This window comes from Crinia signifera, chromosome 1, assembly GCF_055691185.1.
Source record: "Crinia signifera chromosome 1, ASM5569118v1, whole genome shotgun sequence".
NCBI classification, from domain to species: Eukaryota; Metazoa; Chordata; class Amphibia; order Anura; family Myobatrachidae; genus Crinia; species Crinia signifera.
In genome coordinates, this window is record NC_139217.1 from 316,647,500 (window position 1) to 316,670,295 (window position 22,796).

General features: G+C 41.3%; 1 protein-coding gene across 4 annotated transcripts in view; it reads right to left on the bottom strand.

Annotated features, from left to right (window-relative positions):
• Nucleotides 1-22,796, bottom strand: part of FANCC (FA complementation group C) — a 152,803-nt gene that overhangs the window by 120,873 nt on the left and 9,134 nt on the right. For 3 of the 4 annotated variants that reach the window (XM_083186765.1, XM_083186773.1, XM_083186783.1), the window contains exons 2-4: nucleotides 17,927-18,155; nucleotides 13,630-13,714; nucleotides 9,993-10,087 (exon numbers count right to left, since the gene is read on the bottom strand). In XM_083186765.1, the coding sequence (XP_083042891.1) occupies nucleotides 9,993-10,087; nucleotides 13,630-13,714; nucleotides 17,927-18,088 (342 nt within the window). In that variant the 5' untranslated portion in view covers nucleotides 18,089-18,155. The remainder of the gene's footprint in view (nucleotides 1-9,992; nucleotides 10,088-13,629; nucleotides 13,715-17,926; nucleotides 18,156-22,796) is intronic. The other variant, XM_083186791.1, reaches the window with a different exon arrangement.

Sequence of the window (22,796 nt, forward strand, 5' to 3'; positions counted from 1 at the left end):
AAAAGAGGGACAAGAAATATCCATAAATACTGATCCACATATTTCCATTTCTCATGAGAGATGTGCTATAAGAAGAAAAAAAGGGTACTCTTTACCTATCACGGCGCCCATCGCGGGTACATTTATGTCTGGCCGCGACGCGACCAACGCGATGCCCGCGATTTCCCATTGAAACCCATGTTAAACATGGAAATCGCGTCGGTCGCGTCGCGGCCGGCCATAAATGTACCCGCGATGCCCGCGACGCGATGCACCCGATTTCCCATAGGAATCAATGTTAAATGGCCCGACCGACGCGATTTTACTGTTAAATGCCTCAATGGACCCGATGTGGCCATAGGAAACAATGTTAAATGGGCCACAGAGGCCAAATAGGCAACCTTGACTGGGAAATGGCCCCCCCAATTGTTACCGCCACCCCACGATCAACGTGAACCCGAAGCGTGGCGAGCGCAGCGAGCCCGCGAGGGGCGGCGGTACGCGTCCTCCGACCTTTTCATACCCCCACTATCCACGTCGGCGTGGAGTTGAGAATAGAATAGTGTGGCGAGCGCAGCGAGCCACCGAGCCCGAAGCGTGGCGAGCGCAGCGAGCCCCGCGAATACCTTCACAGCTATACGCGTCCCCTCGCGGGCTTCACAGGTGTCCATGGCGACGCGGACACCTGTGAAGCCCGCGAAGGGACGCGTTTACCTGTGAAGGTATCCGCGTGCGCTCGCCACGCTTCGGGCTCGGTGGCTCGCTATGCTCGCCACACTATTCTGTTCTCAACTCCACGCCGACGTGGATAGTGGGGGTATGAAAAGGTCGGAGGACGCGTACCGGCGCCGCTCGCCACGCTTCGGGTTGACGTTGATCGTGGGGTGGCGTAAACAATTGGGGGGGCCATTTCAGAGTTCAGGGTAAGTATTTGGGCTCTAAGGCCCATTTAACATTGTTTCCTATGGTTAAATCGGGTCCATTCAGCCATTTAACATGAAAATCGTGTCCATCGGGCCTTTTAACATTGATTCCTATGGCAAATCGTGGGCATCGCGTCGCGGCCATCGTGTGCACATTTATGGCCGGCCGCGACGCGACGTCCATGTTTAACATGGTTTTCAATGGGAAATCGTGGACATCGCGTCGGTCGCGTCGCGTCCGGGCATCTTTAGCCCGCATACGACGCGACCGACGCGATTTTTTACCTCACGATGCCCACGATCAAGATCGTGGGCGCCGTGCTAGGTAAAGAGTACCAAAAAAAGAATAAAAAGCCAACAGGAAATACAATCCGGCATCCTTGACAAAGAGAGTTTCACTCTCGAAACGCGTTGGAGGCCAGGGGAGCTGATACCGCATACACCGCCGAAACCGCTACACCCAAACTTCCGGTCACGGACGGCTGGCGTGTGAAGATCGCAAACGAGCGCAACGTGGAGAAGACTGAAGGCCAGAAGACCTAGGTAAGCGTAGGGACAGATAGGGCATCCTAGGCTCTTCAAACTAGTGCCGGAAGACTCGCACAGGCTCAAACCCCAAAACTGCTCACGAAGAGCTGTAAACATTCTATTTTATTTTATTTTTAAAAAAAACGGCAAAGCACTTTTTACCATGTATTTGTTACACATACTTTATCCAAGCGCTTTTAACTTTGTTTAATCTGCAAAAATTTTAACGTCACTATTGAGTAATGCTATTGCCCGATAATTAATAGGGACTGTAAGGTCTTTCCCCTCTTTCCCTCATAACTACCTTTGCTTCTAGCATCTCCTCGGGGAATTTACCCGTTTTATTTGTTTCAAGAAAAACCTGGAGTAGGGTGGGCGCTATTTCTTTCTGGTATGTTAAATAAAAATTATTAATAAAGCCATCTGGCCCAGGTGTTTTATTTAGTTTAAGGGTTTTAATTGCACCCACTACCTCCCCCAGATTCCACGGGGCATTAAGCTTTTCCCTCTGCTGCTGAGATAGTTTCGGTAGGTTTATTTTCGCCAGAAAGGTATCTATTTCCTGCGGGGTCGGTTGACATGTCTCCTTATCCTCACTCAAATTATACAGCTTTCCCAGGTAATCTGCAAATATGTTGGACATTTCCGCTGGGTTAGTTATTTTCTCACCTTTCTTATTAAATAGCGCTGATATAGAGCTTTTAAGTCTTGTCCCTTTGATTTTCTTGGCCATAGATCTATTCGCTTTATTGGCCTCCCCATAAAATTTTTGTTTAAATCTATCCATTTGTCGATTTATTTGTTTAATATTTAATGATTCTAACTCTTCTCTTAATTTGAGGAGATCTTTTAAAATTTGGTCATTGCCTGGTTGTAGTTGGTGGCTTCTTTCAAGTTCTTTAATTTGATCTTCAAAATCTAACAAGACTTGTCGTTCCTGTTTTTTTAATCTGGCAGTAGTCTGAATAATTTTCCCCCGCATTACTGCTTTTAAAGCACACCACATATTAATTGCTTTAGTCTGTTGAGGGTTTTAAATAAAAGATATTCCTCCAAGGCTTCTTTTACTATGTTTTCAGAATCTTGTACCGAAAAAATATAGTTTGGGCACCGCAAACTTCTAGGAGTTGTATTAAATACCTTTTGTTGCCATAGAATTAGAAGGGGTGCATGATCAGAGAGCGTTTTTGGCAGAATGTCCGCTTTTTTTATGTTTTGCAGGGTGATCCTGTCCGTGAAGACAAAATCTATTCGCGAGTAAGATTTATGGACATATGAAAAAACCGTATAGTCCCTAACCGTCGGGTGGAGTACTCTCCAGATGTCATACATTCCAGCTTTGTGTACGGTCTCATTAAATTTATCTACCAGATTTTTATATACTTGGGCTGCTTTTGAGCTTTTCTGTTCTGATTTGTCCAATTTAACGTCTCTTACCAAATTAAAATCTCCGAGTACGAACAAAGCTCCCTCTGCTATCGAGTTGAACTTCTGCCAAAAAGTTCTCAAAAAACCCATCTATGCCCTATTTGGCACATACACTGAAGCAATTGTAACTTTTTTGCTATTAAGGCTCCCCTTTAATATTAGGTATCTTCCTTCTTTATCAGTTGCTTGTAGATCTATCTCTATCTTAATCTCCTTTTTAATCAGGATCGCCACTCCCGCCTTTTTCCTTAGTGCACTTGAGAAATAAGCTTCAGTATATTTACCATTGCACAAACTGGGTTGCTGCACTTTTGAAAAATGAGTTTCCTGTAGAGCTGCGATCCCAACATCTTGATCATTTAGGTACTTCAACACTTTCCTCCTTTTTTTGCGGTGAATTTAGCCCTTTCACATTAAGGGACATCAATTTTATCAGGCTACCCATATTGTTGCATGAATCTTATTTTGAAAGTTAGTTTCCCTCCTGTCAATACAAACATCACATAAAAATATACATCTCCCATCACCCAAGACAATAAGGTGCTATATCCCGCACCAAAGAACTCCCCTCTTGAGGAAAGTTGCATGAACATTATTAGGGGGTAGCAACTATATTTTTCCCCTCTCCTTAGTCCAAATCAATTATGGTTATAAGAATCCTGCACTCATCTAAGCTAATCAAACTTCTTCCCACCCTTTCGTATTGAAATACGAAAGGAAAAAAAAACAACCAAGAATGGTGAAGGGGCCATGGACGGGCAATAGGGAGAGGGGGGGGGGGGGGGAAAGAAGGCTAGAAACAATGAAGAGAAACGGGGGCCTATGTCTCCCTTTGCAGGGGTCAGTAAGTTATCTCTAACATTCTATACCGTGTATATGTCCAAATACTTTCCTACGTCTTTAAACCCTCTAAAGAGTGAAACTTTGAGTGTAACCTATCTTATCGTGATCGGTGAGTTTTTTTAAATATGTTAATCCTTCCAGGGTGAACACAAAAGAAGGGGCTACTCTATTCGGTCGCCCTTTATATATTTATATATGAGAAAAGAAAAGCTTAGATTTAGCTGTGAAAATCATTGTGAGTTTTATAGATTTTTATCCAGTCCTACAGATAGAGAAGAAAAAAAAAATTTATAGGGAGAGGGGCAGGGAGAGGGGACAGAGTTATGTTACTCTCTACTCAAATCACTGAATACTCTGTGATACTATCGACCGTTCTCTCCAACCCCTTCACTTTTAGAAGAAAGCTAGTACTTTTCACTCTATATACCTCCAACTGTCTCCTTTCATTTTTAGTAAAAAAAAAAAAACCCTATAATTGTTAAGTGTACTCTAACTTCAACGTGGGCGTGGGTTACTTAATTATCTTAATTATGCTATAATCCTACTAGAGTCCCAGCATAGGGCTTATGCATTCCATCAGTTTCATAAACTTAGATATAACGGTCCTTAGCAACAGAGAAAAAGAAAAAAAAGTATATAGGGGGTGCATCTTATTGCTACATGGCTTCTTTTACTATCCAGGTACTGTTTCATACACCCTATATCGATCCTAATTAAGTGCAAACTGTTATCCATTTATGCAGCACTATTGGGCACAAAGTTGTTCCTGCCACTCGTTAGATACAGATATTAACCATTCACAAGGGCAGAGTCACTTCCGATGTCGCTTCCATCTCTACAGAAAGAGAGGAAATTGCAATTGCAATCAATATACCCCCCCCCCCCTCCCCCCGGTGTGTACGCACCTTAAGTGAGAGAAAATAAGGGGGCCTATATACCTTAGTGAAGAAAATTAACCACAGAAAATATCTGGTCTTGTGCGACCGACTATCCACCCCACATTTTCTAGATTTCAGTTTCAACACACCGCACCCAAATTTAACTCTCTCTGCACATGTTACATCTGCCCCATCTGCAGTGGACATGGCTTTGCTCATTTTGAGAACAAATTTGTACTGCGATCAGATCTGAATAAGGGCCAATGTCTGGCACTCTAGCACAAATTCAGACAATACTTCCCTTCCTCTTGAGGGTTGCTTTCTGACAACTCTTGGGCTTAAATGGATTTTTCATATGGAAAGCACGAACAATTTGGAGGGCATGAATATCTATGAAATTAATGCAAGCTCTCATTTTGGTCCATATCCCTTCCAATTGATTAAATACTGCAGATGGCTAAACTGAAATAGATCCACAGCCTAAGGAAGGTGATATCGAAATGCGTTGCTGGCAGAACCCTGCACTTTTTAAAGCAGTATCGGCCTGAATATATAGAGTAACCGGGACTCCTAAGCGCTTGTCTGATATGAATCAGACCATCTTGACATCAGGTAGGTCTTAATTCACAATGTGATATTGTCATCTTAAATGGTTTTAAAGATTATGAAATACAGGTTGAGTATCCCTTATCCAATCTGCTCAGGACCAGAAGAATTTTGGATAACGGATTATTCCGTATTTTGGAATACTTTTATATTTGAAAGAGGTATCTTGCATTTAAGATGTATAAGCACATCAAACATATGAAATACACACAAATGTATTTTATTTGTGCATGAAGCAAGGTTTTAAAAAAATGAAACAAACTTTGTGTACAAGCTCAGGCACTGAATTTGAATGCCAAGCATTCACGTCCTTGCACATATTTAGTGCCAGTTATGTGTTATTTTCTCAGTAGTGACAATTACGGATGTACCAGTTAGTTTTTTTAGCAAAAAAAGAAAAGTACATTTTGAGACTACAGTTTTCGGAAAAATTTGGATAACGGATATTTGGATAAGAGATACTCAACCTGTATTTGAAGCAGCATTATGCTATGCAGTTTTTTTATTTTCCATGGTATATATTGTCTGGTGCAATAAAGATCATACCTTAATGGAGAGTGTACATTATTAATCCTCTGTGTTGAGGAAAACTAAAAAGTAACCTCATTACAAGAGGGGTGACACAAGGTTTGTGTTTAGGTTGTATCACTTTAGGCTGTCCTGTTATGCACTTTTCCCAGACTGGAGTGATTGTGGTGGATATAGTTTTCAGCAGTCTACACTATAAAATGTCTCTATTTTTTTTTTTTTGAGGAACAGAAGTACAGAGAGATTTCCATTACTACAGAAAATATTTATTTGCAGCACGGATCTTGATAAGACATGCAGAAAGTTTCTGAAGCTGGGGTAGTGCCCCACTACAGCCAATAACACTTCATAGAAAAAGTAAGGAACATATTACATGGATGCCTTGATCTCAGTTTACCCTGAATGTGATTTGCAGCCTGGCACGTCTGTTACAAGCGTCAGTGGCTAGCACGACTGAATAGCAGCAGCAGGAGGAGGAGCAGCAGCAACAGTATGGGAAGAAAGTTTGCAGCATGAGATCTTGAACCCAGACACACAACAGCCACCCAGCCCCCTATCCAACCCAACACCCAGAGGGTGCCTCAAAGACAGGGGTGCCAAAAGGGTTGGACTTGAAAGCAAGTAAATAATGTGCAGTGCACTACAGGGCTAGTTGGGTGTGAAGAGGTGAATGCAGTGTGATCTGTGTGTTGGGGAGAACATTGTGAAGGTGGCTTGATTTGGGGGGCTGTGAGGGGGCAATGTGATCTGTGGGGAGGGGTTTTGTGGAAGCGGTTTGATATGTAAAAAGGAGTGCTGTGTGGATGCAGTGTGATCTGAGGGGAGCTGTGTGATATATATATATATATATATATATATGCAAGCCTTCTGCTACTCCCCCACATCAGAACCAGTTTAACATATGTCTCCAGCTAAACGCACAATATTGAAGACAATTTTGAAGGGATGCAATTATGATATAGACATTTATAATGTCAAAATAGTGAAAATCATGACATTGAAGATGTTGGCATGGGCAGAATGTAAACATGTAAAATTCTGACATTCTTTACGGATCAGCAGCAGAGGGCTAGGCTGCAGGAGAGGAGGATTATGGTTAGGCACTAGGGAGAGGGTAAGGGGTTAGTGATAATATTCTTGTGTTGCTGAAAATCACCACCTGACTGCTGTATACGAAAGACACCACTGGAGCTACCAGAACAGGTAAGTTACCACAAGAATGTGGTCAATGACGACATGTCAACATTAAGACATGTTACAAATTATACCACACCTGTTTGGAGAGTGAGGGGCAGATTTATTAAGCTTGGAGAAGAGATAAACTGGAGATAAAGGGGAGAAAAGGTAAAAGGAGATAAAGCACCAGCCAATCAGCTGTGTTTGAAAAAGACAGTTGGGAGTTGATTGGCTGGTGCTTTATCTCCTTTTACCTTTTCTCCGCTTTATCTCCAGTTTATCTCTTCTCCAAGCTTAATAAATCTGCCCCTCAGTGTGATAGGAGCCCTTGAAAAGCAGAACTGTGTCCAGTCCAGCAGAGGAGATAAAGAAAAAGAAAGAATGACAAGAGTTGGCAGTAATGGAGAATGGACTTGTCATAACGCAGCGCCGCAAAGATGACAGAGGAAAGTGTAGTGTTAGAAAAGAGGTTTAGACGCAAGAATCAAGCTACAGATAGAATAACATATATTTTTTATTTGGAAAAAAGATTTGCAAATTAAATTAAGGGTTATACACTCCAACATAAAATCTTTTGTTCCACTGATGTGCAAAACCTTTCTCTGTGATCTATGCTGTTCCCTTGAGTCTTAGGGCAGTATTCAATGAGAAAAATTCTCCGTGTTTTATGGAGAATTTGTGCTTTGTTCGCCTTGGACGGAGCATTTTGCTCTCCAAAAGCGAGCAACCCTATTCAATGAGAAATATTCTCCGTCTTTCTAAGTGATTTTCTGCGTCTCTCTCCGTGTAGAAATTCTCCATCTTTTGATGGAGATCTGGAATGTGAACTTTTAAACTAAAAGGTTTTTTTTTTTAATTTTGGTGTCAAAAAAATCAGGTTTTTTTTCTGTGAAGGGGCATGTTATTTTTATTCATGTGCTTATAGCACATGAATATATATTTTATTTTAAAAAAAAAATAATTTTTTTAATATTTTTTTTTTTTTTTTACACAGTGCAGCCAGCAGGGGGCCGGAGCGCTCGAGCCGCTCATTAGATATTCATATATTCACTGCACCCGATCGTTAATATGCACGATCGGGTGCAGTGAATACTGGGTCCCCCGCTGGCTATAGGGGGGGGCAGCCTGTGCTGCCTGGGTCCAGGGGAGCCCCCCTACCCTCCACATTCCTCTGGAGCCGCCAGGGAGACTTTAATCTCTCTGGCTGCTTCCGTCCCCCGGTTTACCTGAAAGCTCCCTGCCGCGGACGCTCGTCCGCTGCAGGGGTTAAGACTCGCCGCGAGTGGCGGCGAGTCTTAAATACATTGAATAGTGGGAGCAGGAGGCTCCGGAACAGGGAGAATCTCCGCTAAAACACGGAGAGTGCATGGAGAGCGAAATAAAACGCTCTCCATGCACGGAGAAATTTCTCATTGAATACTGCCCTTAAAATCAACAGACATCTCTGTGTCAAATAATCAGTTGAATTTATCAGAGTCGCTGTTACTAATTTACTCTATTATACCTCCATTTTTATACAGCTGTAGGTTCAGTACTGATTGTCTCAGTTAATTATTATACTTGTTACCAGTCCATTAAAATGAAGGCACAACATAACAGTATTAGCAGGGCCAGCGCAGTGCACGCCCCAAATAGAGCAACACTTGAATTGGTGCACAAAACACATGAATTCCCCCCATAGAAACTGATGTTTTCAATACTAAGTGGGAAGCTGCAGGTATCACAAACATAAAATAATGTCTATGGTTTCTGCAGACCACATCTACTGACATGCCAACTGGGAGAAATCAAGATGATTCTATGATATTAAGTGAAGACAAACACTTTGCTTATGTTATTAAAGGTTTTGTAGAAACACAGTTCCTGCAATTTCTGTAGAAGTCAACTACCATGATCATACAGGAACACCACTGATAACCCCTCACCATGCTGGATTATCCATTTTAAACATTATTTGTGGTATCTATTATGGTATTATGAGATTTTCAGCGGCATCCACAGCAGCCCCCCACACCCCCTCCACCCCTGCAATCTACAACTACCCTGTAGTCCACCCACAACCCGACTCCCCCTCTGTAGAATAATACCCATTTCACACCAGAAAATGCAGGGACCCACCCGGGAATATAGCCCAGGGATCATGCCGGGCCATTCCCGGGTTGGCCCCTTTCACACCAGAAAAGTCCCTGCATTTTCTGGTGTTTAAAGGGGGCGGTAAGGAGGTGTGCAGGTGGCAGGCAGGCGACTTGATGGCGGCGAGTACTCACACCTGTTGCTGATCCTCTGTGCAGGCTGGGGATCCACACAGGCGGCAGGCGCAGATGACAGGTCAGACAGCGGGTGCAGATGACACAGCTCTCCGGCGGCAGTGAGTGCGCCGGAGAGCTCAGTCATCTTCATCTGCCGCCTGTCCTGTCATTTGCGCCCACGGCCTGTGTGGATCCCGGGCCTGACAGCACACGAGGACCGGCAAACTGGGTAAGTACGCAATACCAGTTTCACACTGGCCAGGTCCCCGGGTTGAACCCGGGAACAACCCTGCTCCATAGCAGGGTTGAAACCCCGGCAATTATTGCCAACCTGGGAAATTAGGCTGGTGTGAAAGGGGTATGACAAAACCCTCCCGCTGACTCACTAAGCCCTCCCAATGCCCAACTCCCACTCGCTTCCCCTGACATCTGTTTTGCCTACATTAAAAAGAGGTGCCTGACCATCAGGTGCCGGTAAATTGGTTGTGTACCTGTACTAACCTGAAAAATGGCATGCATGAGTGTTCCCTGGCTATAACAAGTGTGACAGCAAATTGTATTGGCAAGTTATGAATCATTTAGAAAGAAAATGAATATCTGTTATGCACACCAGAGACTATTATTTATTGAACTAGCAAAAGCCTGCATTTAGGATACCTGCATTATAAAGGTATCATTCAGATTATGTATACAAGCCTTATATCATATGCGCTTTGTTCTGCATTTTGGACAATTTATTTTTCATTTATTAATTCAATCTTACAGTAGTTGTTCTGTGACATTTTTATAATTAATATATTTTGATCTGGTTCAAACAAGTCTCTAAATTGGCCCTGTAGGTGGAGCTCTCTTACCTTTATCCAGCTATTAGCTCTTCTTTCTATGTCATTTTGTGGCTCATTGCTGTACAAGCAGCATAGACAACACAACAGCATCTTCCGAGTGTCCTCTGTCAAGAGAAGTGGAAGCATAATTCAATTAAGAGAAATCTTGTTAGGAAGCATATGAAAAATGTAAAGCGTAGATTTTCTCATCAGTCACTGCAGATACTTCTTGCAAGTATAAAATGTAAAATTGGCATGAGCTGTTTAGATCTGAGATGTACAACTTTTATTCATTATTCTATTACTATTATTCAAATTATTTTGTCCTTGGGTATAGGGATTTAGATTATTACCAATGCTTCTACAGAACAGTTAAAATCATTTGTTTAACAATTTATCAGCTAATGGTTGAGTATCCCTTATCCAAATAATTCTGAAAACCATAGTCTCCAGAATGTACTTTTTTATTTTTTGCTTAAAACCTACTGGGTACATCTGTAACTCGCACTACTGGGGACATGATATGTAACTGGCACTACATATGTGCAAGAAAATGATTGCTTGGCATTCAAAATCAGTGCCTGAGATAGTACACAAACTTTGTTTCATGTTTTAAAATCTTGTTTCATGCACAAATAAAATATATTTGTGTGTGTTTGATGTGTTTATACAATATACAGTAAATGCAAGAAAACTCACGTTACCTCCTTCAAATATAAAATTATTCCAATATATGGAATAATCTGTAATCCAAAATGCTTCTGGTTCTGAAAATTTTTGATACTCAACTTGTATATTATTTTTGTTTTCTCAGTGTCTTTGTTTGATGTTCTGTTTCTCAAAAGTGAAGTCAAGCAAAGTAAGATGGTCCTAATCAATATCGACTGCCAATAATATTTAGCAAAATACATCATACATACCTACATGGGGTCTCCATAGAACAGCAAATGATATGATAGCACTCATTGGGTTTAGAAAGACCCACACTGACTATGGTATGTAGCTTTCCAACACTTCAAATGTGTTATATTAAAGTTTTATATCCCTAATACAAATGTAACAAATCACATTTAAAATGATGGATATCTATCAACCATAGTCAATGTGGATCTTTCTAAATCTGAGGAGTGCTGATTTACCTAATTTACTGTTGTATGAGACAACTATTTGAACACAGGTAGTACATAACATTTAGTCAAGTGCCCAGTCGCTGCCACATTAGAACTCTCAGTCTAGGTTCTATGGAGAACTTGGGGGAAATCCACACAAACATGAGGAGAACATATACAGTACATTTCACACTTATAGGCTGTGGTCTGGAATAGAACTCATGACTCAAGCTGAGACGCAGGAAGGCTAATCCCTTTGCCATAGTGGTATTTTCACATGGTCGGGGGGTTCCATTTTTTTCAAACCAAACACCAGAATGGGGAAGTAATGTCAAACAAGTTACATTGACTGTGGAATGAGTATTGGTTTTGAGTATCCCAGAAACTACTACAACCCCCCCCCCCCACACACACACACCAGTCTCTAAAGTTTAAACAGTGCACAACACAAAAAAACAATTCAGTAAATAGAATTTCAGTGAATGAAAACACCACTTTAGATCATTTTTATGTATGCAACGCAAAAGAGCATCTTTGAAAGCTCTGCGCATCAAACCTTAAAAGGTGATGCACTTCTGCAACAGAAGACCATACCAGGTCCCACTAATGTCAGCTAAAACTAGGAAACTGAGGCTACAGGTGGCACAGGCATGAACTGCATGGTCCTTCTTTCAATCTAGTAGAAATACACTGTGTTGCACAGTCTATTTCTACTTATGAATCGGGTGTGAGCAAACACGGTGCAATTTTGACTAACTCGATATCAATTATGACTATATAGTCAAAATCAATAGCCAAAAATGCACTGTGTGTACACACAAGAACAAAATCTGCTACAGAAACCAACCTCAAACCTTGCACTTATGATGCTTTATCCAAATTATGTTTTCATAGGAATATACAGCGGAACTGCAACATGTCTCAGAGGTAACCCATAAACAGCTGTAGGGATGAAAAGGCTTTTGCGGGTGCTCAGCAGCCTTCTGGAAAGTTATAAAATACATTATCAGTCCACATTATGGAGATGAGGATCTGTGGGATGCCTTCCAAGAAGTTTGATTTTAGAACTATAAACTGAAGTAATTGAAAAGATACAATTTCCTGTAAGGGACTGCTGCTTGTCTTAGATTTCATTAATTTTCTTCTCCATTAGCAATCTATGCCTGTAACCGAGAATGAAATTACCCGCTCATAACTGCTAATACAGGCTCATTTAATTGACCTCTATGGTTTCATCAGGTGCTTAAGCATGTAATAATGATGTAAAGCAGCCTTATGTAATAAATGTCCAGCAGCCTGTAGGTCTGTTCTGCCCTCCTGCTGGCACCCTCTCTATAGATCAGTGGCATTTGAAGGCTTTCAACAACCATTTATTCCTTGTTTTTTATTTTAATGCATGTTTTTATGATGCCTCAGATACATGCATTAAACACTCATCAAACTGCATGGGATCAATACGGACAATCTAACTATGTTGTATAATATTCTATAGGGGAAGGAATATTAGTTCAGTCTGATTCTCTTTGACTGTCCACTGTGGTCAATTAAAATTTGTTATGTAGGAAACTTTGCAAATCACAGCCTATTTTTTAAGGGGAGACATTTAAACAATATGATTATGATTTCCTGCTTCACAATGAGAAAATAAGTCGACCAGTACACCACAGTAGTAAAATCAGTTTTAACTGCTTTCTCTGCTACCCACACACATAATGCATGCTCAGCATAACAGAGCAGGGAATATGTTAAGATTAGTGTAATTAAAGGAAAAAGAGGGTTGGGTGGGCCTCTGAATTTGCTGAAGAATAGAAAAAAAAGAAAAAGAATAAAGACCACAAGCATTTACACTACACTTTTTCTTTAAGGGGAATAAAAAGGATAAAACCCAGCTGCTGGAGACACCAAGAAAGTGGCTGCAGATTGACGTTGTGTAAAAATAGCACTGGGATGATGTAAAGGGTGACACACAGAAATGAACCATCTGTCTTAAAGGAGAAAAAAAATTCAAGGAGAAAAACAATGGGAATTTAGGAAAAATCACTGTGAGATTAATTTCTCAAAAAGTATCAGTGTTTTTTGCCATCTGCCATAGAATATTTATATTCATGCTAAAACAATGTTGTGCTCCACCTGGAAAAATATCACCTGACTAAATTGGCATGGGGCCTCAGTACCAGTGCATTTAGATCAACCAATAGCTGCACACTTGCTATAGTGTAGTAAAGGGACAGTTGTGGCATCACTAGGAATACTTAGCTTGTTTTATCATGTGGAGTCTCAGGGGAAAGCATTTTAGCAATTAGCACCAGTTTATACAGTCTTTCATGATTGCAGGTAAAACAAGAGTCAAGAGTCGCTTCCCAATAACAGCAAATAAGTAATCAAACAACTTTATAAACTATTGTGAATCTTGAAAGATAACCTTGCAAAGTACATTACAGTATGTATAAAATAACATTTAGTTGTCTTTAACAATAAACATAGGCTAGAAGGCATTATTGTCACCAAATGAGATGGGAATAAAAATGTTCTACAGACAATAATCACTCTGTACCTACCATGCCCAATAACAGAGCTGTTCCAGCACAGGCGTCCCAGCAGCTGACCGATAGTAGGGAATGTCTCAATAGCTCTGCATGGCCCCTGTAAAAATCGATGATAGATTAGCAGATATTTCCACCCAAATCCAAACAAAAATTACACTGAATTTACTCTAATTAAATGTACACCTATGTCACTCTTCTCTTTCTACTCTGTATGATACAAGGAGTATCCTCGACATACATATACCAAAAAGAACACAAGATGGGGAAGTGACAATGCCCCATAGTAGACACTGGAACACAACATGTACAGTAATATATCAAAGCTTTTGTATTATCTAATCATACTACCTGAAAATAGGTTTTGTGCTGAGCTTTGTCCCTATGTGGAGATTAAAGGATTTGATGATACAGTCGGTAAATGATACAAATAATCCATACTTAGTAGGAACATATAATACAGTGCAGGGCAAAACATAGAAGGAACTCATATTGCCATAGAAATAAATTGGGAAATATAAATATAAAAAAAAGAGAAGATGTCAATCTAGAGTGGTACCAAGTGCTTGCGTATGTACGTGGTGAGTACCGAGTCCATGATTTGCGCATCGGGCTCACAGCCCGTCCTGTCAAACTTGAGGGGGGTGGTCTCCTTGCTGCTCTAAAAATATCAAAGTCCACTTATCCTCCTTCAGTAGGAGAGATGAGTATGTGTCCAATTATTTGTTCAATTTGTCCTTTTTTCAGATTGCGGTACCCGAAAATTGTGACCTGCAAATAACATTCTGATCTGCGGGACGCCGCAATCGGAAAAAAGGACAAATTTTGCTGACAAGTTGCAACTTTTTGTTGTCTAGTCCTGAGTTATGTCATTGTACTGAATTAGGCAACATCAAATATAGCATCTGAAAAAGGGACAGCACTGGGGATTCTACAATGGGTGCAGGATGAAGGGAAGCCAGCGCCATTTTCCTGGAGAATATACTGCACATGCTGCAATCCATATGGTTTATGGGTTTATAAAAGTAGTATACTGTGATAATCTGCTTTTTGAAAGGATGTAGAAATCTGCATGATTATGTTATTTTTCCCAGTACAAAACTAATTGAGAAATTATGTTATGGGGAAGTGGGAAACACAATAAAGTGTAATAGACCTCCAACGTAATTTTTTTTTAAAACTTCTAATGTTATAGCTTATTCCAGTTGTTCTCTACCTGGTTATACAATTTATAGCTACATCATAAGCTTTTAAAGTGGGTGCTGAACAGGGATAATGCACATGTAAAAAACCTGCTAACCATCTCCTGCTGTTGCAATAAACATAACATCTTTGTTTTACATGCACTGCTCACTCTAGACTTGCTGGGGCCATGCACAGAGACAGGCCACTGAGAGCCAACCTAGTAATTGTAACAAAGCAAAAACATGGATAACAATATGGTATAGAATGCTCATTATGGCTAGTGATAAATCATGGTTACTGCGAGCGGGCCAGAGATTACGTTGTTTGCTTTTGCTATTAACAAGCCACATTAGCCTGATGTCTGCCAGAAATTTCACCTACCAAATGACAATGGGACTAATTGCGTTGGCAAAGGATTAGAATTTGTACAAATCTTTTATACCTGGGACACTAATCTTAAAGAAAAAATATATATATGGCTAACCATGGGTCAGAGATACAACTATTTATACCTGCACTGTTTAGACACTAATAGGAGTAAAACTACATCATAGGTTGCAGTCCTTGGGTAGGTTGTGCTGGAGCCAGTTTTACTTGAAGGATACTCTGGAGTGGCCGACTTTACCTTGTTAAACCCATGTATTATTGCAAACGCAGTTCCAACCACGAAACCATCAGACTAAAAAGCTAGCCGTTAAATAAACAGATGCTTGGCCATTACAGTTTTGGGTACTTGTGAGTTATCCGGACGCCCGATTTCAAAATCGGGTCGGATCGGGCACATCGCATCGCATCGCATCGCATGCGACCATCGATGCGATGACCCGATTTTTCCATAGGAATCAATGTTAAAATGGACTGAGTCCATTTTAACATGGAATTCAATGGGAAAAAGGGGTCCTTTTCATACCCCTACTATCCAAGTGGGCATGGAGTTGGATATAAACCTGTGGCGAGCGTAGCGAGCCACCGAGCCCGAAGCGTGGCGAGCGTAGCGAGCCCCGCGAGGGGACACGGAATACCGTCCCCTCGCGGGGCTCGCTTCGCTCGCCACGCTTCGGGCTCGGTGGCTCGCTACGCTCGCCACAGGTTTATATCCAACTCCATGCCCACTTGGATAGTAGGGGTATGAAAAGGACCCCTTTTTCCATAGGAATCATTTTAACATTGATTCCTATGGAAAAATCGGGTCATCGCATCCGATGGTCGCATGCGATGCGATGCGATATCGCATCGCATCTGATTGTATGCCTTAACTTAAGGCATACAATCAAAAAATCGGGCGTCCAGATAACTCACAAGTACCCAGTTTTGTATGATGTTCTCACTGTAGATCACGTATTTATTCCTACAGCATAAGGGTATTGCTAACTATTGATCTGGGAGACCCGACTTCTATATAACAGCTAAACTATCAACATTTCCAAATGTTCGTATTAATGCTGATATACAGTAGTAATGAATATATCAGATTTAAAATAAAAAGTTTATTTGTTTTATTTACAAATAAAAAAATGTTTGGGTCTGAGACCCATGGTTAGTATTCTAGGGTTAAAGTAAATATATTATGTTGCTTATTCCATTTATACATATACACAGTAAACATTGTACATTTACATGTCAATATGGATAAGCCAGACACAAACACGATGACAACAACAAATAACTATCAATATTATAAAACCCAGTTTTTATACCTATAGGGCTATTTCACACGCTTCGGCTCCTGCCGGGCGGCGAAAACCTGCACGGCCAAAAGCCGTGCCGTGCACAGTAGTTGTGAATGGACACTATTATGTCCATTCACACGGGACGGCCACGGCCCGGCCGTCCGGTTGCAGCTGGATCCCACCACTGGAAGGGACGGCTGCCGGTCTGTGGCCATCCCCTCCATTCTAAACTGCTGTGTGATGCACAGCTTCCTGGCCGTACGGGTTTTCGCCGCCCGGCAGGAGCCGGAGTGTGTGAACTAGCCCTAAGTGTACATTTTCTTTTCCCCCTTGGATCTCAATTAGCCCTGTACTGCACTGGTTCCTGGAGATGTATCAAAGCTTCTAAATATGACAAGTGGAGCATTTGTCCATAGCAACCAATAAACTGCCAAGCTACCTTTCATAATTACATTCTATAAAATTATACCTACTATAGAAGTTGATTGGTTGATATAAGCAACATATTCACTTATCTTCTTCTGTCAGAAACCCACCTGTAGTGTTAAAGTTATTGTGTATTTTGGTCAGGGCAACAGGGGGGAACTTCTGCATACCTGGTTTCAAATGGTCTTGTGACACTCTACCCTCTTAGTCACCCTTGGTAGCACATTGTCTTGTGACACTCTCCCCTCTTGTGGGGAAAGCCGCTCAGTGTGTATGCACACTTAAGGTAAAAAAAACCCTGTACACTTAAGGTATAAAAACTGGGTTTTATAATATTGATAGTTATTTGTTGTTGTCAACGTGTTTGTGTCTGGCTTATCCAGATTGACATGTAAATGTACAATGTTTACTGTGTATATGTATAAATGGAATAAGCAACATTAATTTTTCTGATACAAAAACAGGATATTGTGCGGAAAAAAATTAATGCACCTGCGATTTTCCCTCAGGTGGATGGCTTTCCATAGCGGGACGCTATGGAAAGCCGTCCACTCCCTCATCTGCTGGTAATACCAGCAGATGAGTGGCCGGGCCAGCGATGCTGTGGGAGCACGCATCATCGATCACTGCTGCAACTTACACACTGGGCGTGTTTCGAGCTGAATGCCGCTCAAACTAGTAAACTGAGCAGCTTTCAGCTCAAAGTCGTCCAGTGTGTGGGCCATTACTCAATGCCTCCATATTTTAGATATAAATTGTGACAATTTCACGTTCCCCTGACAGCCAGGTCCAGAAATATTACATATATTTAGAAATCCGGATTCATCAATTCCGAACTATAACTGTTAGGTTCACTAAATACGGAGATTATAATGAAGAATTTCCCGATAAAGATAGCCAATTATAGTTGTCTGCAAACCGGTGGTCCCGATTGGGGGAAAATAAGTATGGGAGCTCTAACTGTGTGACTGAAGGTTTTATGAAGTCTTGGGTGCCAGTAAAAGGCCATATTTTCTCAATAAGCTACTTACCATATGTTTTACCGTTTCATAAATCTGCAACAGGCATTCTTTTAATTTAGGCAAATGAAGGCAGACATCTTGTTTGGACTGCAATGAGGCCGTATGACCCCACTGAATAGCTTTATTCAGCCAAGTATCAAGGTTTAGCTCAATGACTGGTTTGTTGGACATTCTTCTCTTGTTGGGTAAAGGCAGAGTACAGTGGATGGCAAATGGAGTCACATTAAATGCAGACTGTCTGAAATGAGAATGACATGGGACAAAGTACAACAAAATTAAAATGTTAAAAATATTGATACATTGCTAAACATGGCATACACAACACAGCTGAATCTACAGTAAACTAATACCCCTTTCACATTACAGCTTAACCCCTTCCTGACAGAGCTAGTTTTTGCGTTCCTGACAGAGCCATTTTTTTCAAATCTGACATGTCTCACTTAAGTGGGGATAACTTTTTTTTGCTTTTACTTATCCCAGTGATTTTGAGATTGTTTTTTCGTGACACATTGTACTTCAAATTAGTGGTAAATTTGGGTCGATACAGTCTGTGTTTTTTTGTGAAAAATACCAAAATGTCGTGAAAAAATGGAAAATTTAGCGATTTGCAAAATGTTAAATTTTCTGCTTGTGAGACAAATAATCATACCACTCAAAATAGTTAATAACTAACATAGACCATATGTCTACTTTATGTTGCCATCATTATTTCAACTTCCTTTTAATTTTTTTGGACACTAGGAGGCTTACAATATGAATAGCAAATTCTCAAATTTTCAAGAAAATTTCAAACACTGATTTTTTTAGGGACCAGTTCAGTTCTGATGTGACTTTGAGGGACTTGTATGTGAGACACCCCCATAAATGATGCCATTTCAAAAACTGCACCCCTCACAGTATTCAAAACAGCATTTTGGAAGTTTGTTAACCCTTTAGGTGTTTCACAGGAATTAAAACAAAGTGTAGGTGAAATTTCAAAATTTCATTTTTTTTGCAGATTTGCAATTTTAATACATTTTTCTAAGGAGCACAGTACATTTTACTAGAGAAATGTGACTAAAAATTGATTCCCCCAATTCTTTTGTTTTCAAAAATATCCTATATGTGGCCCTAGTGTGCACGTTGACCAAACCACAGGCTTCATAATAGAAGGAGCACCTACTTGATTTTGGAGCCTCCTTTTTATGAGATTATTTTTTAGGCACCATGTAGGTTTCTAGGCACCATAAGATGCTAAAATTTAGGAACCCCCCCACAAGTTACCCCATTTTGCAAACTACACCCCTCAGGGAATTCATCTAGGGGTATAGTGTACATTTCAAACCCCCAGGGGTTTCACCAATTGTGGTACAACTGGGCAGTGAAAATGAAAAATTACATTTTTTACACAAAAATGCAGTTCTGGCTCAAAATTTTTCATTTTCACAAGGAATGAAGGAGACAAAGCACCCCAAAATCTGTGCCCCAATTTCTCCCGAGTACCGCAATGCCTCACATGTGACCAAAAAATACCAGTTGGGTGCATGGCAGGACTCAGAAGGGAAGGAGTGATTTTTGGATTTTGCAGCTCAGATTCTGGTGGAATTTTGGTGGGTGCTATGTCGCATTAGCAAGACCCCCCAAGCACCAATACAGTGGAACCCCCCCACAAGTGACCCCATTTTGCAAACTACACCCCTCAGGGAATTCATCTAGGGGTATAGTGTACATTTCAAACCCCCAGGGGTTTCACCAATTTTGATACAAGTGGGCAGTGAAAATGAAAAATTACATTTTTTTACACAAAAATGCAGTTCTGGCTCAAAATTTTTCATTTTCAGAAGGTATGAAGGAGAAAAAGCACCCCAAAATCTGTGCCCCAATTTCTCCCGAGTACGGCAATGCCTCACATGTGAACAAACAATACCAGTTGGGTGCATGGCAGGACTCAGAAGGGAAGGAGTGATTTTTGGATTTTGCAGCACAGATTTTGGTGGAATGAATGGTGGGTGCTATGTTGCACCAATACAGTGGAACCCCCCCACAAGTCACCCCATTTTGCAAAGTACACCCCTCAGGGAATTCATCTAGGGGTATAGTGTACATTTCAAACCCCCAGGGGTTTCACCAATTTTGATACAAGTGGGCAGTGAAAATGAAAAATTACATTTTTTTACACAAAAATGCAGTTCTGGCTCAAAATTTTTCATTTTCAGAAGGTATGAAGGAGAAAAAGCACCCCAAAATCTGTGCCCCAATTTCTCCCGAGTACGGCAATGCCTCACATGTGACCAAAAAATACCAGTTGGGTGCATGGCAGGACTCAGAAGGGAAGGAGTGATTTTTGGATTTTGCAGCTCAGATTCTGGTGGAATTTTGGTGGGTGCTATGTCGCATTAGCAAGACCCCCAAAGCACCAATACAGTGGAACCCCCCCACAAGTGACCCCATTTTGCAAACTACACCCCTCAGGGAATTCATCTAGGGGTATAGTGTACATTTCAAACCCCCAGGGGTTTCACCAATTTTGATAAAACTGGGCAGTGAACATGAAAAATTACATTTTTTTACACAAAAATGCAGTTCTGGCTCAAAATTTTTCATTTTCAGAAGGTATGAAGGAGAAAAAGCACCCCAAAATCTGTGCCCCAATTTCTCCCGAGTACGGCAATGCCTCACATGTGACCAAAAAATACCAGTTGGGTGCATGGCAGGACTCAGAAGGGAAGGAGTGATTTTTGGATTTTGCAGCACAGATTTTGGTGGAATGAATGGTGGGTGCTATGTTGCACCAATACAGTGGAACCCCCCCACAAGTCACCCCATTTTGCAAAGTACACCCCTCAGGGAATTCATCTAGGGGTATAGTGTACATTTCAAACCCCCAGGGGTTTCACCAATTTTGATACAAGTGGGCAGTGAAAATGAAAAATTACATTTTTTTACACAAAAATGCAGTTCTGGCTCAAAATTTTTCATTTTCAGAAGGTATGAAGGAGAAAAAGCACCCCAAAATATGTGCCCCAATTTCTTCCGAGTACGGCAATGCCTCACATGTGACCAAAAAATACCAGTTGGGTGCATGGCAGGACTCAGAAGGGAAGGAGTGATTTTTGGATTTTGCAGCTCAGATTCTGGTGGAATTTTGGTGGGTGCTATGTCGCATTAGCAAGACCCCCAAAGCACCAATACAGTGGAACCCCCCCACAAGTGACCCCATTTTGCAAACTACACCCCTCAGGGAATTCATCTAGGGGTATAGTGTACATTTCAAACCCCCAGGGGTTTCACCAATTTTGATAAAACTGGGCAGTGAACATGAAAAATTACATTTTTTTACACAAAAATGCAGTTCTGGCTCAAAATTTTTCATTTTCAGAAGGTATGAAGGAGAAAAAGCACCCCAAAATCTGTGCCCCAATTTCTCCCGAGTACGGCAATGCCTCACATGTGACCAAAAAATACCAGTTGGGTGCATGGCAGGACTCAGAAGGGAAGGAGTGATTTTTGGATTTTGCAGCTCAGATTCTGGTGGAATTTTGGTGGGTGCTATGTCGCATTAGCAAGACCCCCAAAGCACCAATACAGTGGAACCCCCCCACAAGTGACCCCATTTTGCAAACTACACCCCTCAGGGAATTCATCTAGGGGTATAGTGTACATTTCAAACCCCCAGGGGTTTCACCAATTTTGATACAAGTGGGCAGTGAACATGAAAAATTACATTTTTTTACACAAAAATGCAGTTCTGGCTCAAAATTTTTCATTTTCAGAAGGTATGAAGGAGAAAAAGCACCCCAAAATCTGTGCCCCAATTTCTCCAGAGTACGGCAATGCCTCACATGTGAACAAAAAATACCAGTTGGGTGCATGGCAGGACTCAGAAGGGAAGGAGTGATTTTTGGATTTTGCAGCACAGATTTTGGTGGAATGAATGGTGGGTGCTATGTTGCACCAATACAGTGGAACCCCCCCACAAGTCACCCCATTTTGCGAAGTACACCCCTCAGGGAATTCATCTAGGGGTATAGTGTACATTTCAAACCCCCAGGGGTTTCACCAATTTTGATACAAGTGGGCAGTGAAAATGAAAAATTACATTTTTTTACACAAAAATGCAGTTCTGGCTCAAAATTTTTCATTTTCAGAAGGAATGAAGGAGACAAAGCACCCCAAAATCTGTGCCCCAATTTCTCCCGAGTACGGCAATGCCTCATGTGTGACCAAAAAGTGGCAGGACTCAGAAGGGAAGGAGTGATATTTGGAGTTTGCAGCACAAATTCTGGTGGAATGATGGTGGGTGCTATGTCGCATTAGCAAGACCCCCAAAGCACCAATACAGTGGAACCCCCCCACAAGTGACCCCATTTTGCAAACTACACCCCTCAGGGAATTCATCTAGGGGTATAGTGTACATTTCAAACCCCCAGGGGTTTCACCAATTTTGATAAAACTGGGCAGTGAACATGAAAAATTACATTTTTTTACACAAAAATGCAGTTCTGGCTCAAAATTTTTCATTTTCACAAGGAATGAAGGAGAAAAAGCACCCCAAAATCTGTGCCCCAATATCTCCCAAGTACGGCAATGCCTCACATGTGACCAAAAAATACCAGTTGGGTGCATGGCAGGACTCAGAAGGGAAGGAGTGATTTTTGGATTTTGCGGCTCAGATTCTGGTGGAATGAATGGTGGGTGCTATGTGGCATTAGCAAGACCCCCGAAGCACGGTGAAATTATGAACCTAATATTCCATAGATGTGTGGTATATTTTAAAACACTCCTTTATACATAGGCCGGGTTTGTCGGGGCAAGTGTCACACTGGAAAATAGTTTGCTTTCTTATTCCCTTTTTATAGCAAACTTTGCACCTTTTTTGTGTCCTGCCCTTTTTTCCAGT